The 18,446-nt window shown below is 54.2% G+C and overlaps 2 protein-coding genes across 2 annotated transcripts in view; one reads left to right on the top strand and one right to left on the bottom strand.

Annotated features, from left to right (window-relative positions):
• The window catches only part of MYO1D (myosin ID), a 378,012-nt gene extending 368,457 nt beyond the window's left edge, over positions 1-9,555 (top strand). Inside the window, exon 22 of the mRNA XM_053568857.1 lies at positions 9,394-9,555. Coding sequence (XP_053424832.1) covers positions 9,394-9,550 — 157 coding nt within the window. The 3' untranslated portion in view covers positions 9,551-9,555. The remainder of the gene's footprint in view (positions 1-9,393) is intronic.
• A 3,261-nt stretch (positions 9,556-12,816) lies between these two features.
• On the bottom strand, positions 12,817-17,077 carry CDK5R1 (cyclin dependent kinase 5 regulatory subunit 1). Its single transcript, XM_053568859.1, has 2 exons — positions 16,958-17,077; positions 12,817-16,631 (listed from the first exon to the last, which is right to left on the bottom strand). Exon 2 carries the CDS (start codon positions 16,489-16,491, stop codon positions 15,571-15,573), a length of 921 nt encoding a protein of 306 aa, XP_053424834.1. The 5' UTR covers positions 16,492-16,631; positions 16,958-17,077; the 3' UTR covers positions 12,817-15,570.
• Positions 17,078-18,446: the final 1,369 nt, after the last annotated feature.

Raw genomic sequence — 18,446 nt, 5'->3', positions numbered from 1 at the left:
ACTTTTATCATGCTTTGCCGTGAAGGCTTGTTTAGATTCGCCGACATGGTTCCCTGTGGACTTGCTCCTCAGCGCATGTCACTCTCTGCTCTTGTACATTCAGCACCTCTCCTCGGAACGTGTCCTCACTTGCCAACTGAGGCTGGCCGACTCCTGGAGCCCTTGTTGTTTGAGAAAGTCTTTGTTGTGCCCTCACTCTCAGGTGATAGATGGGTATAGAATTCTAGGTTGACAGTGATTGTTCTCTAACCCTTTGTAGAGTCTGTACTATCATTATCGCCTCACCCTTCTATAAGTAATGTGTCTTTTCTTTCTGGATATTCTTACGGTTTTCTCTTTGCTTTTGATGACCCAAAGAATTGCTCTTCAAGAGGTCAAGAGAGTGGAAAGTTTGAAGTTTTCTATTTTTCTTGTTTAAAACTTTATATTTTATTTTATTTATTATTTTTTATTTTTTTTTAATTAAATCATAGCTGTGTACATTGATATGATCATGGGGCATCATTCACTAGCTTCACAGACCATTTGAAGTTTTCTGTTTTTCATGAGAAATTGTTTGTTGGTTAGTTTGTTCTCCCAGCTTATGCTTCCTTGCCACTCTGCCAGGCTGGGAGGGCAGACTTCTTCTGGTGTCCTTCCAGCCGGGTAGCCTGTGAGGGGTCCGACCATATGCAGGACTTCAGTCCTCACTTCCTCTCCTGTGGCCCTAGATCTGACTCCTGCGCAGGCCGGCCCTTCCTGGGGCCGAGCACCAGCCTGACCTTTCTCCACACTGGCTTCACGTCCCCTCCTTCCTCCTGACACCTGGGGGTCATCCTTTCTTTCCTTTAGCCTCCACTTTGATTTTAAATATCCTTTCTGTGGAACTGTATTCAACACTTCAAGATGCTTGCAAGAGTCTGCTTGCCAGCCCTTCCCCACTGCTGGAACCCCGCAGCAGAGCCCTGTGCTGAGAACTAGGAGAGAACAGAGGCCCACCTCGGCCTGGGGGTGCAGGCAGTTCGCAGTTCTTGGACGTTTTGGCCAGACTGAAAAAATGTCAGGGCAGTGGCAGGATCTTTTTGCATCTTTAAAAAATCTCTCTGGTGACAGTGTGAAGGGTATGCTCTCACACAGGGTATGGGGCAGACCAAAGGTGGGCAAACCAGGAAAGGCCGCAGGAGTAACCAGGAAAGGGGGATAAGGTTCTGGCTGGGGCTGGGGCATGGAAACACAGAAAGCACAGTCGGTGGAGCTGAGGGGACTCCCTGTGGGCTGCCTAGAAGGAGGGGGGAGCTGGGCCAACTCTCACTCTCTGGCCTCTGGGCCTGCGCACCTGTGCTCCCCCCACCCGCACCCCGGTTACCCAGGCCTGACCAGAGGAAGCCACTTCGGGGAAGGGCCAAGAGGATGAGCTCAGTGTTGGACATATGAAGGCCCAGCTGTCTGTGGAGCATTCAGGGGATTTGTCGGGAAGGTGGCTGAAAACTATGTGCTTGGACCTCAGGCCAGGATAGGGTCATTGTCTGTCACTGAAATCACAGGCGTGGGTGATGCCACTGTGAAGTAATGTGTAAAATGAAGACGGCTAAAGACAAAGCAGTATTTAGACAAAGACCAGAAAAAGCTACCACAGGACTCCTACTTATTCCTGAGGCATCAATCTGGGTGTTACCTCCCCTGGGAAGCCCACCCCAGCCGCCCAGTCAGTGGGCCCTCCCCTGTGTGTCCTGTGCCCAAGAGTCATGGGGGAAGGGTGTCCCCGGCCACAGGCAGCAGGAACAGTGTGGGGACACAAGTCAGGTGAGCATGGTCGCGCTGCCTGGGCCTGGAGCCAGGTCAGTGCCATGGGGGAGGCGGACACCAGGCCCAGGTGGGGTCTTGGTGTACTTGCTGTCAGCAGCATTCAGACCACACCCAGCTATTTTCTAAGTAAAAATGGATTTTCCCACTCCCTCGCCAGCTGCACACTCAGAAAGGGCTCAATAGACCAGGAAGCTCGACACAACCCCTGGCTTGCCTGCGCACTGGACTCAGATGTGTTTTATTTAATGGTAAAAGTGTCCATTCGACCCTGACAAAAAGAGAAGTAGCACTTCCTAAAGCAAGATTTTGAAAGAGATGGCCTGTGTGGTTTGACATCAGTGGAGGGACTTGCACTGTGCAGGGAGCGATCTGCACAGTGAGCGGCTGCGGACCTGATCTCTGGGCTCCGTGGTCGGTAGCCATCGTCCTTGGTGAGCACCAGAGAGCATGCGTGCATGTCCTGGTGACCTCCAGATGGAAAAAAGCCCGTCTTTGTGACTCTAGGTTTGCTCATGAAGCACTTAACACATTTCTCGTCACTTTGAAAAGCTTCTGTTTACTTCTGACTGTGCTTTGCGCAAGGCAGGTTCCTCCTGCTACGTCCTATGACCAAACACGAGAGAACATTGCATTAGCCTCTCAGTATTCTTGGTCACCATTGCTGTCCCCCCACCCCCAAAGAATACTTTCAGCAGGCCCAGCACAGTGGCCACCTCCCTGAGTGTAATCCTAGCACTCAGGGAGGCCGGGGCGGGTGGATTGCCTGGGCTCAGGAGTTCAAGACTAGCCTGAGCAAGAGCAAGACCCTGTCTCTACTAAAAATAGAAAATCTAGCTGGGTGTTGTGGTAGGTGCCTGTAGTCCCAGCTACTAGGGAGGCTGAGGTGAGAGCATCGTTGGAGCCCAAGAGTTTGAGGTTGCTGTGAGCTATGATGCGACACGCCACGGCACTCTACCCAGGCTGACAAAGTGAGACTGTGTCTCAAAAAACAAAAAAAAAAAGAAGAGGAAGAACACTGTCTGCAGGCCACTGAACTGCACCTCACTTCTGTTGCATTTCTCCTTCAAGTGCAATTGTCAGAACCAGGACCAACCCTCTCAGCAGGGCGTCACTGCCGTCTCCCAACCTCAGCCAAGCCAGGGCTGCCTGCAACTTCCCAGGGCCTGGAGCCCTGCACTGTCCAGTGGAGCCAGGGCCTGGACAGGAGGGGATGCCTCCACTTGGGTTGTCCCCCCTTGTGCAGGGTCTGTAAGCACATGGCTAGCTCAGGGAACATGTTGATCTATCACATGCTCGAGGCTTACATTTATTCACAGGTTTCTCTAATGAGCAGAAGACAGGCGTCTAAATGAAAAATGAAGGAAAGTAATTTGATAAAGGCCATTTGCTTGCAATGATGGCTTGGAACAGATGAAATGAGATGAAAGCCCCCGAATTCCACAGTTTGCTGAGCCATTAAATCCTGTAATGGAAGATGGGGAGGGAAAAAATCTGCCCCATGCAGCCAGCCTCCCCCGGCAGCTGCCGTTGGACTTGGCGCACCATCAGAGGGAGGCGCCTGCCTCCATCTATACTATGTTTCCTTTTCTGTAAACAGTAAGGAAAAAGTTCTGTCTCTATATGGATCCCCAAAGTGTGGTGAAGCTCCAGCAAGAGCTAAGCCACTGAACCCATCCTGCCGCAGCCCTGCACATCTACTAGGTCTGCAGCTGCTGCTCTGTCTCCGCAACAGGCTCAAGAAGTCGCTTACACATCTTAAAACAATTTGGCTGAACTTAAAATTGAGAGAGAAAAAACAATGGTTTGAGGGCAAGTTCTTATTTTTCTTTTAGATCAATCTGCTTCTTTAAAAAAGTATTGTGGGGGCGGCGCCTGTGGCTCAGTCGGTAGGGCGCCGGCCCCATATACCGAGGGTGGCGGGTTCAAACCCGGCCCGGCCGAACTGCAACCAAAAAATAGCCGGGCGTTGTGGCAGGCGCCTGTAATCCCAGCTGCTCGGGCGGCTGAGGCAAGAGAATCGCTTAAGCCCAGGAGTTGGAGGTTGCTGTGAGCTGCGTGAGGCCACGGCACTCTACCGAGGGCCATAAAGTGAAACTCTGTCTCTACAAAAAAATAAAAATAAAAAAGAAGTTAAAAAAAAAAAGTATTGTGGTAAAATACACAAACTATAAAATTTGCCATCAGCCACATTTACAGTGTCGTGCAAGCATCACTTCTAAGTAGTTCCAGAATATTTTCATCACCTCAGAAAGAGACTTACACCCTTTAAGCAGCCCCGCCACAACCCCACAGCCCTTGGCAGCCACTAATCTGTTTTCTGTCTATGGGTTTTCCTATTCTGCACATTTCAGGTAACTAGAATGATACAGTGTATTGGCTTCTTTCACTTCACATCATGTTTTCAAGGTCCATCCTGTTGTAGTGTCTATCAGTACTTTATTCCTTTTTATTGCTGAATAATATTATATTGGATGACAACATTCTGTTGAATGGATATACCACTTTGGTTTATCCATTTGTCCATTGACGGCCATCTGGGGTGCTTCTGCCTTTTGCAAACAGTGCTGCTGGGAACATTCATGCACGAGTGTTTTCAGCTCTTCGGAGTGCATGTCCAGGAGTGGGATTGCTAGGTCATATGGAAATTCTATGCTTACCTCCTTAAGGAACCACCCAACTCGATCCATGTTTCCTTACTTTGTTGTCTATCAGTGGCAGTGTATAGATGCCACCAGCTGGGTGTTGCTTCACCAAACGCTAGAACATAAGACTGGTTCTTCTTCCTGCCCTTGTTGTTCTGGTGTGAACTCAACGCTCTCTTCTGCCCAAACCCCAGAGCAGCCCAACGCAGACAGGCTGGGAGTCAGGTCACGTTCACTTGGGGCTGTGCCCAGGAAAAGCAGGCCCCAGGCATATAGTGTCACTTACGATGACAAAACAGAGTTTGTCTTTGCTAAGGAGCAGGTCTCCCTACTGGGACCCTGCCAGTTCACAGCCACTATTTCTTCCTTTCTTTCTCTTTTTGTTCTCACTCTGTTGCCCAGGCTAGAGTGCCGTAGCGTCAACCTAGCTTACGGCAACCTCAAACTTCTGGGTCAAGTGATCCTTCTGCCTCAGCCTCCTGAGTAGCTGGAACTATAGGCAACCACCACAATGCCCAGCTAATTTTTCTATTTTTAGAGAGAGGGGTCTGACTCTTGCTCAGGCTGGTCTTGAATCCTCTTGCCTCAGCTTCCCAGAGTGCTAGGATTATGGGTGTGAGCCACTGCGCTCAGCCCTGGCCACTATTTCTGTGGCATAGAACTCCATGGACTAGGCAGTTTTCAGTCCTAAGAGGATCTTGATCAGTCAGCCCATTGTCTTCCTCACTTATGAGGCTGCAGGGAGTATGCAGAGTTGATGACTGAGTAGACAAAGTTGTGTTGGTGGGAGAAAGCAATCTGCAGAGCAGATGAACTGAGGCGGGCAGCCGGGCTAGTGCTGCTGCCAGCACCTGGGGAGCACCCTGTGTGCAGGGCTCCATGTGTCAGCCCCCTCTGCGCCTGCTCCCCGCCCCCCAGGCATCCTGGAAGTGGAGACCAGGACATGTGGCACGGATGCTCCATTAAACTTGTAGGATTTAAACATAGGATTAGAATCCACCCCCAAGGAAGTAAAACATTTAGGAAGGCAATATTCACAATAGAAGCATTCCTATGGTTTTATGAACTGTGCTAAAATGTGTAAAGAACATAAACTGCTCAGTAGTAATGCCTTTCTGATCCATCTCTTTTGGAGATTCTTAGCACTTAACTGAGAAAGGAGAGAAAATTCCTTCTGTGAAGCAAGATAATAGTGTAAGCCTCCCACAGACAGGGTTTCACATCTTTCGACGTGCCCGTCACGTATGACTCCCCAGACTGGAAGCCCCATGAGGACAGGCAGCCCGGTGAGGGTCGGGAGAAGATACTGCTTTCTGGCTACGAATTGGTTTTATGCATTTCCAGGGCCTGACTCAGAGGCAGATGGCTGGATTGAAGAGTGGGTAAAATTATTTGTTCTGTTTACCTTCACCTGCAAAGAAGGTGTTTCTTATGCACATTGAACAGTCGTAAAAGGTGGGTTCATGGAGGTTTGAGTAACCTGGATGAGGTCATGAAGCCAGCAAGCCGCCAGAGTCAGGACCGAATTTGACCCTCCCACCCGAAGACCCCTGCCCTTGTATTAAGACCTTGTATTAAGGATGGCTTGGCGCCCATAGCACAGTGGTTACGGCACCAGCCACATACACCGAGGCTGGTGGGTTGGAACCCAGCGCAGGCCAGCTAAAACAACAATGACAACTGCAACAAAAAATAGCCAGGCAATGTGGTAGGCGCCTATAGACCCAGCTACTTGGGAGACTCAGGCAAGAGAATTGATTAAGCCCAAGAGTTTGAGGTTGCCGTCAGCTGTGATGCTATAGCACTCTACTGAGGGTGACATAGTGAGACTCTGTCCAAAAAAAAAAAAAAAAAAAAAGACCTCAGAAGAATCAGAAGAGATCTCAAGTGGGCTTAGAAAACTCCACACAGAAGTCCCGGGGGAGTGGACCCCAGTAAATGGCGCTGCTGCTTTCTTAACGTATCTGGTTGATTCTCATTCAGCTCAGGGATGTTGTTGGAGGTGGGGATTAGGCGTTTGCCACAAACCAATACCTGTGGTCCAAGAGAGATGGCAGGCTCAGACATGGGGCTAAGAGAGGAGACAGCATCACGCCACCTCCTGCCATGCTGGGCTCCTCCACCCACAGAAGAGTTGCTAGGACACTTGCTCCACCAAGCCCTGTGGGCTGGGCTGCGTGTGGAATGCAGGGGAGCCAGCACCGCCCGTGGGAAAGAGAAGACAACCAAGCGGCTGTCCCAGGACAGTACACACCACCAGGAAGGGGACAGAGCAGCTGCAGGGCTATTACAGCAGAGCTAGGACAGGGGACAGGGAGACTGAAGGGGCTCAGAGCTCATCACTCCTCTGTGCAGAAGAAGGCGGAGAATCCCACACCCAACTCCTGCTTTCCTTCTTACTGTTCAAGGAGAAGCGTCGTTTCAGCAGAGCAGTGGCCTTGGGCAGAGCCAGCCTCGCAGTCAAAGCAGTGTTGACTGTATGTTATCTGTTTGGAGCTTCTAGAGATGTTTCTGCTCTTTCCTCTTCTGGAAGCTCCCAGAGGAAGGGACTGTTCCTCCTCCTCCCCCTCCGTCCTTCTTGCTTCCTCCCCCAGCCAGCATGTACTCCACAGCTCTTGCAGCCTGGGCCCGCAGAGGGCAGTGGGGGAAGCTTTCAGCCCAGTGTGCTGTGCACAGAAGGGATCTGGAACAGTGGTTTTCTGCTGCTTTTTTTATCCTGCAGCCCCCAGAGGGCTCTGCTTTCAAGGTGAAGTTGTGTCACTGTTATCCTGGGAGCATCTTAGAGCAGCTGTTTGCTCCTCTCCTTTGTCAGACACTGGAGACACACAGGGCCCCAGTGCAGGGCTGTTGGAGCAGCATCACCCTGCTGGCGCTGAGAGAGCTGAGTCCAGGGCAAGCCGAGGGGGACTCGGTGTCTGGGAAGGAGACTACAGTCAGGAGGGCACACTAAGAGGGGCCTGCACCAGCTGCAGGAATGTGAGAGCACAAGGGTGAGGCAGGCTGGCACTGCCTATTCTCTCTGTTTCTCCAGCTGATGTGGAATGTGGCCCGTTTACAGCCCATTCCCTATGACTCGGAGTCATCAGGTGATTCCAGAACCCACTATGTGCATGTTACCATGCCAGGCTCCATGGGAGAAGGGGGAGGGGAGACCCCTGGCTCCCAGCAGGTGCTAGGGGAGGGCATGTGGTGCAGGGGCCAGAGAGAGACTCCTCCAAGGAGACTCCCAGAGAACCAGAGTCCAACAGGGAGGGACCCAAAGGCCATACCAGGTTGACAAAAGGGAGGCAGGGAGGCCACCTCGGTCTGGCCCCGGAGGTATCTCCAGCTCGGGCTTTGTTGGGCCTGGGCCAGCATGAGGCCAGGACAAGAGTCACAGGGACCCCAACCCAGCTGGGGCTGCGGAGAGTGGCCCTGTTCCTAGTGGAATAGAAGAGGGCCTGAGTCACTGCCTCTGATGGGTTTTGCTATTTTTATGCCCAAGTCTGAGTAAAAATAGCCATCTAAGCCAAGGTTTTAGATGCAACCGATAAGACATGAAGTATTAGATACCTAATGCCCACAAGCAGTGACTACGGTCTTTTCCTGTGTCCGCTTTCTGCCTCTATGAAGCAGGTGGGAAACAGCTATGAGAAGGACTTCTAAGAACACCTCAAATTACTTCCCAAACCTTGGGGCCTACTGTGGGATGTTCCCACCGGATATCCAGGGGAGGCATGCCCTGGGGCAGTGGGGTGCAGCATGCTGACCCCATGAGGCCCCTTCCAGCAGCCTGTGCAGCCTGAAGCATCGTCTCAGCATCTGAGCAGAGGCACCTCCCAGGCCAGCCAGCACTCAGAAGGTGCCTCACATTCCCACCATCCCAGAGAAAGCATGTCCAGGCTGCGCAAGAGCTCAGTGCTTGCCAGCCTCAGCCCTGGCCCTGCCTCTGCCCCTACAGAGTGGACATGGCTTCTTAGCATTATGCTCAGTGCTAAGAACCACATTAGTCCAGCAACTCCAGCAGAGTGCAACCAAGGGGACATGGCCTGTCCAGGTGCCAAACACAGTCCCAGGAGTAATGGAAGAAGCCCTGGGGTATAGGCAGGTGGGGGGCTTCGTGCCAGCAGGCCTTGCTCCTCTCCCCTCCCAGCTCTAAGAAAGCTGACAAGGGAGGAGCCGAAATGTAAGTGTGGGACTGTACTGGCATGTATGTGCAAACGTTAGGTGCCAGCCTGTTTCCACAAGTTTCTCAGCTTATAAAATAAGCAGCAGCTTCTTAAGGGTACTCAGTATGGTGTGAGGAGCTGGAGGAAAGGGCTTATTTCTACTCAGCAGGGAGAGCACGCAAAACATCCCCGCTCAGCCTCCTCAGTCTTGACCCTACCTGGGGCAAGGAAGCCCCTGTCACCAAGGCCTCCCTCACATGCCCGCAGGCAGCAGCGGTGCTGCCCACCTGCCCTGGCTCCACAGCTGCCAGGGCAGTGGGGACACTCCACAAAGCACCTGGATGCTGGCAAAGCTGAGGCGTGGCCCCAGACCCAGTATGAGAGCAGCTTCCTTGGGCCTTGGAGGAACTGGATCAGTGACAGGCAGGGGGGCAAGCCAACGGGACTCATGAAAGACATTTCTCTTACGGGAGTCCTTCATTATCCCTGGACAGAGCCTCCTGGGCCTCCCCAGGGCCGCTAAGTAGTCATGAGTTTAAGCCTAGCCCGAGACACCTAAAGCTCCAGAAACTTGGCCGTCAGCCTCAGCCAGACCTGGTGGCTTGTGGTTCAACCCCACATCCCTCCTCTGGTCCTGCTCCCCGCTGGGCGCCCATCTCTCCTCACCTCACCCTACTCTCTCGGGCTCCCTCACCTGTAAGAAAGTGGTGGAACCCAGTGGGGCTGGCACACGGCAGCCCAGGGTTGCCAGGGAAGTCACCCCACTCTGAATCATCTGCTAACTGGCCCTCTGCTCTCTGTATTTTTTATTCTTCCAGTGAGAAGCGCCACCTTCAAGTGAACGTCACCCACCCAGTACAGTGCAGCCTGCACGGGAAGAAGTGCACCGTCTCCGTGGAGACTCGGCTCAACCAGCCGGAGCCTGACTTCACCAAGAACCGCTCTGGCTTCATCCTCAGTGTGCCCGGGAACTGAGGCCGCCACGGAGGCCTGGCCTGGAGCCTGCAGCCTGGGCCCCATCTGACTACAGCCACCTGTTCGTCTCACCAGAGAGCATCTGGAGCCTCTTCTCTGAGACCCTTGCTCCCAGAGGTTTTTTCCCAGCTTTCTGCCTTTGGTATCCACCTTCCTCTATTCTGACTTTCTATGGTCCCTGCTCAAAATTACAAAGACCTGGTACCCTATCTGCCCTGGGCTCACAGCCAGACCACGCCTCACCCTGGAGGCAGCCGCACAGTGCCTTTGGTTGGTGCAGGTGTCCAACAGATGACCAGGTCAAGTCCACCTGCCTTGCACCAGTGACCAGCTGCCGGCCCTGTGAATGGACAGGCGAGAGGAGCCCAGGACGCAGCTTCCCAGCCAAAGACGTGCTCCCCTTGGGGTATAGGGGAGACCTGGTGGACGTGAGCTACGGGTGCAGCCCTGCACTCTCTATGACCCTACCTGCTGCCCCTTCCCTCCAGGGCGACTCAGCCCTCGGGGAGGCTCATCTCACAGCTCAGCAGACTCCCCCACCACGCCCCAGCAGCCAGCCAAAGCCACCAAGTAGACAGGGGAACCTACAAAACCCAGCCCCTCAGCCAGGAGCCACGCCCAGCCTGCCCCTGCTGACGCTCTAGAGAGAGCAGTGTGCCCATGCCCAGAGACCGTCTCACTTAACCCACAGCCCCTGGCGAGGCCATCTTACACCTATCTTTGCAGTGTGCAGGCTGCTAATCAGATCTGCTGTCACCACACTTGTGTCAAGAATCCTAATAAGAAGATGGAGCTGCTGGGGTGAGGGGAGCTCGCAGCGCTGGCAGCCTTCCCTTTCTAATACCACTCACTACATTCTCCTGCACTGGAGAACTAGGACAGGGTTAGGGGCTGGAGCACATAGGAGTAACAGCGTGGGGTCCTGGCACTGCAGGCCAGGCCAGGATGCCGCCCCCACATCCTACACAGCCCCTTCCAGGTCCCCAGGCCCACAGACCCCATGCCAGGCGTTTCTGTCTAGCACAAAGCATGCGCACTCCAGAAGCCCTGCTGAGCCCACCCTCCTCCCCCAGCCCCAGCTGCAAGGATGCTGTGGGCATCCCAGCCCTCCTGACAGGAGCCTAGGAGGAAAAAAGGCTCAAAACAAACCCCATGATATGAGGGGGATGCGAGTGAGCCCATGCCTCAGGAGCGGGCAGGGGTGTAAAAGAGGGGCATACTGAAGTTCTCTTCCCTTTCTGCCTGAATTCTACCCCCACTCCATCCTGCCCTGCCCACTGACAGGTGTGCGGGTCCTGCACCTCACCCTGGGCCCAGTCACCTGCCCGCCCCCACCGCTGCTTCACAGGGCTTGCAGACATTTGCACTGTGTGCAATTTGCAACAAAGAATCTGGCTGGCACCCTGTTTTGGGGAGCCCTGTCTGCAGGTGCAGAGGTGCCACTAGCCCAGTCTAGCAATGCTCATGTCTTTGCCAATTACCAGTAGACACTAGTTAAACCATCTAACTGGAACTTCACCTCTCTTTTTCACATATTTCCCCAAACTCATTGCTTTACACTAGACACATGCAAATGTATGGTTTTAAACACACCAAAATAGATCATGCCAAATGAGTTGCCTGTTGGAGGCTAGAGAGGAGGAGGGTTTGGGTTTGGAATCCTCCCTAACCCTTTGGATATTGCCTCAGGTCCTTACCCCAGTGCCAGGGCCTCCCAGCAGAGGCCACAGGCCAAGCACTTTTTTATAACACACTAAAAGAAGCCACAGTGTGTGACAACTGAAAAGGGATCGGGAATCTAGGGAGTGATCATGGCAATGGGTCCAGGGTGCTGAGGAAGAAGACATGGTGATTGTATGCAATGAAGTGTTTTTCTTGATTTAATTAAATGAGATTTTATGGTTTGGTGCATATATTCCTATTTTCCATTAAATTAACTTTATTTCTAAAGCATATTTTGATTTACCATCAAGAGCAATAAAGCATTAAATCTTATTTTTAAAAGTGTTCTTCCTGCTTATCTGTCACTGAAAACTACAGTTGTGAGCTTTTAGTTTATATGAAGTCGACTATTATCCCAGAGGATGAAGGAAGAATTAAGCACAAATACTGTAAAATGGAGGATAATTTGAGGTTTTTGAAGTAAATACTAGTGAGAAGCAAGCTGTGAGATGGTCGTCAGGAGGGGTGAAGTCCATGGGGTCCCAGCACTCCCCACCCGTCTAGGAGCTCACTACTGCAGTCTAAGAACACGCTTATCGGTGTTAAAGCAGGTGTGCCTGAAGGCAGAGCTCGGATTACCCAGCAGCTTGGGGACAGGGAGGCGTCTGAGTGAGAGGGGCCGGTAGGGAAAGTGCGGAGGCAGCAGGACCCAAGACAAAGCAAGCAGGAAGACCTCTGGGGTACAGGGCACCCCCAACCCAGCACCCCGGGCCCTGCAGCCACAGGTGCTTCCCGGTCACTGGCAGAAAAGAATACGCAGCGGCAGCTTCTGTGACTCAGATCAAGGGAAACGGCCTTGATGACGAGGCTAACAGCTCCCAAGCCACAACCTGAGCACAGAAACGGTCTTCAGGTACCCTCTGGCAACCCTGGACCACAGGGCTGGGAAGGGCCACATCCCCACTACCCTCTTTCTGAAGCCGAGGCTGGTAGCACTAGTAGGCCTTGAGCTGGCAATGAGGACAGGTACAGACCAGTAGTGACACAGCCAGCAGGACCCCCATCCTCGCCAGCCAGCATTATGGATTAGGATGGCTACTTACCTGGAAGCCCCGCAGCTGGATTTCTCCCTCAGAAACCTGCATGGAGCTAAACTGGCCTATTTGGACACTGGCCTATTTGGACATCCCTGCTGGCTTGGGAGGCTCCAGGCAGGGAGCACTGAGCACAGCCAGGCCCAGGGACACCTGGGTGGGTGCAGCAGCCTCAGGGGACAGGCTCAGGAGTCCTGCAGGACCCACTCAGCCAGCTCTCACCAGGCCATGCTTGGGCCCGACCCGCCTTGTCTGGAGGTTCCAATCCCCCAACTCCACCCAAGGACCTCTTGGGGAATGCCTACCCCGACCCTGTCCGGTGCTAAACCAAAGCTGACTTAACCCCTGCTTCTTCCTTAATCACCTTAGTGTGTTAAGCACTTCCCCCCAACTCTGTCCCTCTCCCCTCCCCCATAACACAAATCCAATTATGTTCTAAGTGCATGACTCATTTATTAAAGGGGCCCCCAGCCTGCTCACAAATGATGGGCCCACAAAAAGAGGTCTATGTAATGGATGGTCAGTGCATTTTATTGAATCAGCACAGTACAAAAATAAAAATAAGGGGAAGGGGAATTAAATTACAGCCAAACTGAGCTTCATGACTTTGTCGGATTATAAACCACACATACTCACACACTACACATACATACAAAATGAGACAAATATAAATTAATATTAACAATACCCACAGTTTGGTCAAAGAATAGCTACAGAAGAAATTGCACTAAAAAACCAACAAACAGCACACGTGTAATTAGCAGTTTCAAATATACAGCTATGAATAATTCTGAGTGAAAAAAATGGCACGTTTTCTTTTCATTGCAAGTTTAACAACTGCTGGAACAAAACTAAATTCTAATAACTGCATGGAAAGAATACATCAACCCTTCAGGTTTAAGATGAAAAGAGAAAGAAACCAAATCCTGGACTATTACTCCTGTGGCTTGTTCTGTGCATGAGTGTAATTTTCACAGCCATCTGTTCTAAGATTATTTTTCTTAAGACACAAAATGCTCCTGGTTTGCATGCACAATATCACTGGAAAAGCAACAAAGAATAAAGGGTCTTTTTTTTTTTGTAGATTAGTTTTTTCTTTTTTTATTGTTATTCTAAAAGTAGTCTTCATAGCAGCATGTCAATGGGTTGGTTGCTTGCACACTCAAGTATATCCGTTGCTCCTTTACACAATACTGATGACCAGTGCAAAGGGAGAGAGGAGGCGCGACAGGCTTCACACTGAGGGGACTGAAGAGTTGTCTCCTTAGTCTCCAACACTCCTGAAAGGTGCACCTTCTCCAAAAAAATAAAAAGAAAATACGGAGAAAGAGAAGAAAACAGACACAAAACTGGAATCCTGTGGATGCAGCCTGACTGCACAGTTCCAGGCCGGGTTCAGCCAGCTGAAGGTGACTTACAAACCTGCGCCCTCCTCCTGAGACTTGGCACCGACCCTCCCTCTTCCATGCCACCAGGGTCTCCCACCTCAGGTCACAAGTGGTAGCAGGATCACAAGGCTAGCTGTGTGGAAACCCCACAGAGAGGAAAGATGCTGCGGTGAAGTCTGTGCCAGCAGCGGCAGGTTCCTCCCGGTGCCCGCCGCATCTGATTATCTGACAGTCCAGGAACAGCTAAGCTGGGCCTGGAGGGGCAGTCAGGTAGAGGCTCTCCACCCACAGGCCTCTTCCCCGCCTCTGGGAGCACTGCTGGCTGGCAGGTTCTGCTCCAGGCCTCTTAAATTGGGCCCTCAATTTCACAGCTTTCTTTTTTATGTGAAAATCAGTAGTGCTTGTGCTGAAATCAGCAGCCATCTAGAACCTAATCCTATGTAAAAGGACCCTCTGCGCCCCCCACCCCAGTCCCACATCTCAGCACTGCCCAGAGGCCTGGGACTGGAAGAATCTTCTGTAGCATCTTCACATTGGTCTTTGTTCTCCAAAGCCGGAGCGACAGACCACGGAAGAACACTTGGCTCGCTTCTCTTGGTCCTCTCCTAAGTCCCAAGCCACCAATGTGGGAGAATTAGAAAGAAAATCGATAAAGTATACACATCATGTGTTTTTACAGCCACTAGGGTAAGGTGGAAACCAAAACCACCAGCTGCAAATGATCAGCTGTAGAATCAGCAGGCTTCCAAAGCAACCAGGAGTCACACTCCCATCTTTTAATTGTCTCCAAGATCCAGCTGTCTCACTGGGCCTTGAGAGGCACAAGGTTTCCTCTCCAGAAGAAAAAGAACTGTTTGCAAACAGCTTTAAATTAACAGGAGTGGAGGTGAGGATACATCATTACCACATCACCCCAATCCCTGACATCGCTTCCCCTACCCCTTGGCTCTGCAGGACATATGTCATGCACCAGCAAGAGGCCTCAGCCTTTAGGTGGGCACTGGCTTGGTCTCAGGCATGGCACACACACCCCCACCTGACCAGAAGGCAGGCTGTTGCTAACTGGCACCTGCAGCTATCTTGGAATTTGCCACAGGGGCACTATGCTGCATTATCCAAATGAAAAATTCTCCCAGGAAAGGAGCTGTCCCCAGCGTCACCCCACCCCTTTAGCTGGGACCCAAAATAAGAGAATTTAATGAGTCAAACCAGCTCATTAGCCAACACTACCAACACAGGCTGGGAGCAGCATATAAGGGGGGAGGAGGGAGTTCTATTTCTCCACTAAAGCCCTTCTCCCTAAAAAAGCAAACAGCAAGCCAGGACCATGCATGGTCAAACAACCAGACACAATCTTTGCACTAGATTGCAAGATGTCTCAGGACAGTAGGGACCCTGCCTCACAGTCCCACTGTGGCTCAGTCAGGGCAGCTGGCACCTGGAGCCTCTGGGAGGGTGAGCAACCCAAAGCAGAAGCCAGAAAAGGGCCTCCAACTGGAAACCTCAGTTCCTCCCTGGGCCAACCAGCCAAAGACTCCTCTCCAGCTCCCATCTAGGGAGCAGTGGGCAGCCTTGCCCACCCTAGATCCACACAAGGGCACAGGTGGCGGGGCACAGCAGTCCTTGGAGTTCCCCAAAGTGAGAGGTCAGTCCTCCGTGGTTCTGAATACATTTTCTGGGTTTTGCACAAGGTTTGTGAGTTCGAAAGTGCCCACAGTTCTTGGCAGGGCTGAAAAAATCCCCAAGGAGATTAACATGAGAAGGGAGAGACCCTTGGTGGCTTTGCTAGACACATACTGTACACAAAACTGATCTGTTTAATAATAAATTTTTAAAAATGCATTGAATCCTTGAGCCATGGTGCGGGCTACAGGGCTCACCGATCGAGCCCTAGGAGGAGCCGCTTCTTGTCCTCCTGGCCACTCTCATTCTTCAGGTCAGAGAACACCTGTGTGAAGTAGTGTGGGTCGGCATTGATCTGCAGCATCTTGGAGCTCATGAGGTTGATGACAGAGAGGCAACGGTCCCAAAAGGCCTCCTTGCAGCTCTCCACCAGGAAGGGCTTGAGTGGGTAAGAGATCTCGTTGCCCATGTAGGAGTAGGAGAGGTACAAGCAGGTGAGCAGGACTGCCTGCAGCTCATGGTCCGAGCCCACTTCAGAGGAGATAACATCCCTGCAGAGCATGTAGAGGAAGACCACGTTGGCCGGCGTGATGAAGCCCTGGTCCTGCCAGCCCTGCAGAAGTAGCGAGCGGTCCACACTGCGCAGCCAGAGCACGGGGTCCGTGGGGGACAGGTGCTTCAAGCGGTAGCACCGGCGGCAGAGAAACTCACCCAGGCAGCGCAGCAGCTCGCTGGTGGACGCCTGGACGATGACCCGTTTGGGCGTCCCTGCGGAGGTGACGGCAGGGTGTGGGGCCTTCTTGACAGAGGAGACCCCAGTCTGGGACCCAGACAGCTGGCTGGCTGGGGGTGCGGGCGGCTGGGCCGGTGGAGGCTGGGCGAATGTGGACAGGTTGGCGCACGACAGTGACTTCTTCAGGTTCTCATTGTTGAGGTGCGTGATGTTGTTCTGATAACTGCTGTTGGGCTGCACCTTCTTGGAGTTCTTCTTCTTGGCCGACACGGCCACGATCCTCTTCCAAGGGAGCACGGAGATGATGGAGTGCCGCTTCAGGTTCTTGTCCTTGGCGTTCTTGCTGTTCTGCACGGCCGTGTAGTGGCCCACCGTGGCCGCGCCATCCTCAAAGAGCGTGGCCTTCCGGTAGCTGGGGGACAGGGATAGCACCGTGCCCATGGTGCCTCTGCGCGCCCGGCGGGGGCCCGCGCCCTTGCGCGCCCAGCCTGTCGGCCGGAGGGGAAAAGCAGCTCACCGAGCCTGCGGCAGCCCCGCGGAAAAGGCGGGGACACTCCGGGGACGTGTGCTGTCCCTCAGATCTGCGTGAAAAACAAGATGGTTCTCAGCACAGGCGGGGCTCTGCGCCGCACCCCTCCGCGCCGCGCCGCGCCGCGCCTCGCCAGCCCCCGCGATTCTAGCTCGGACCCGCACGGGCCCTTCCCCGGGCTCCGCGCCCCGCCCGCGTCGCGGCCTCGTAGCCTCCACTGCAGCACCCCGCCCGCCGCCGCCCTGCGGTCCCCAAGCACAGCCCGGAGGGGGCCGGGCTCCGGCTGAGACGACCCGGCGCGCCGCCTCGACCCCTCGCGCGACCCGACCCCGGCCCCCGCTCTCCACCGCAGCGGACCGCCGCCCGGCGAAGGCTTACCCGGCAGGCAGCTGCCGCTGCGCTCCGCGCCCTCTGCAATGCGTGCAGCTGCTCAGCCGCCGCGGTCCCGGCGCTCGGCGGCGCTCGGCGGGGCTCGCGCTCGGCGGCGGCGGCGGCGGCTCCCGAGCTTCTGTCCAAGGTTCTGCAGGCGCCCGGGCCCCGCCCCCCGCTCGGCCGCCCTCGCCTCCGCCGCCGCCGCGCTCCCGCTCCCGCCCCCGCCCCGGCGCGCACCTCAAAGCCCTTCCTCGCGGGAACGCGCGTGGCGGCCGAGTCTCACCGGGAAGCCGCCGCCGGGGTCCTCAGCCGGAGCCGCGCACGGTGGGGGTAGGACGCGACGGCGAGCGGGAGGCGCCTACTCGCAGCTCCCCATCGGGGAGTCTGACTCCGGCAGCGGCGGCGGGCCCTCGCGGCACCCGGCCCGCCCCGCCCTTGGGTGCCGCCCCTCCCGCACGGCTCGCCGCCCGCTCCGCGACGAGCCCAGCAGCAGCAGCCCAGCCGCGAAGGGTCCCGCGCGCCGGCGAAACCGAACTCTGCCCACTGGGCCCGGGGCGCGCCGCGGAAGGCGGGGCCAAGGGCCGACCCCGCCCGCCGCCCCGCCCAGACACGTGCTGCCTTTGTTCCCGCCGCGGCTCCCGCAGCTGCCGGCGGCCGGGGCGCTTTCAACCGCGTCCCCTCCCCGCCCCCCGCGAGCGACGGTGGAGTGAAGCTGCCGCCAGGCCGCGTGAGAAGCCCTCCACTGAGGCCTTGGCGCCCAGCTTCCTCCTTGCACATGACATCCTCGTCCCCTGGGGCCACACAGAGCAGAACAGCAAAAACGCTGGGGAGCTGGGGAAAAGGTCCCGGGCGGGGAGAGACGACGTCTTTACCAAAGCCGCGTGAGCGCCACGCGCATCCCGAGTGGACAGGACGTTCGGTTCTAGTGCCATCCCCTTCAGAGCGTCCCCTTCCTTCATCCCAGGTAGGTCTCAGAAATCCAGGCCAGAGAAGCTGGGCAGCTCCACTCTGCAAACAGCAACTCGCTTTCAACGCCACACCCTGCACAGGACCTAAGAACCCAGAGTCGGCCGGGCTAACGAGTCCTGAGCTCATCACAAATATGACTTCCAACCTTCCACTCAGTCGTTCGTTATATTAAAATTGAAGCAGCTGGGCCTCCTAACAGCCTTCTAACCCTCTGATTTAAATGATTTTCATTTTTTCCTTAACTTTTTAAGACATAATCTCATTCTGTGCCCTGGGTGGAGGGTCATGGCATCATCATAGATCACAGCAACCTCAATTTCTTGGGCTAAGGCAATCCTCTTGCCTCAGCCTCCCAAGTAGCTGGAACTACAGGCGCTCGCCACAGCACCCGGCTATTTTTATTTATTTGCAGGTTTTGGCCAGGGCTGGGTTTGAAGCCACCACCTCCGGTATATGAGGCTGGCGCCCTACTCCTTTGAGCCACAGGCGTCGCTGCCCGGCTGTTTTTAGAAACAGGGTCTAGCTG

The sequence above is a fragment of the Nycticebus coucang genome, chromosome 18, assembly GCF_027406575.1.
Source record: "Nycticebus coucang isolate mNycCou1 chromosome 18, mNycCou1.pri, whole genome shotgun sequence".
Lineage (NCBI taxonomy): Eukaryota > Metazoa > Chordata > Mammalia > Primates > Lorisidae > Nycticebus > Nycticebus coucang.
Note: the sequence above shows the minus strand (reverse complement) of the source record. Positions and strands in the feature narration are given on the sequence as shown.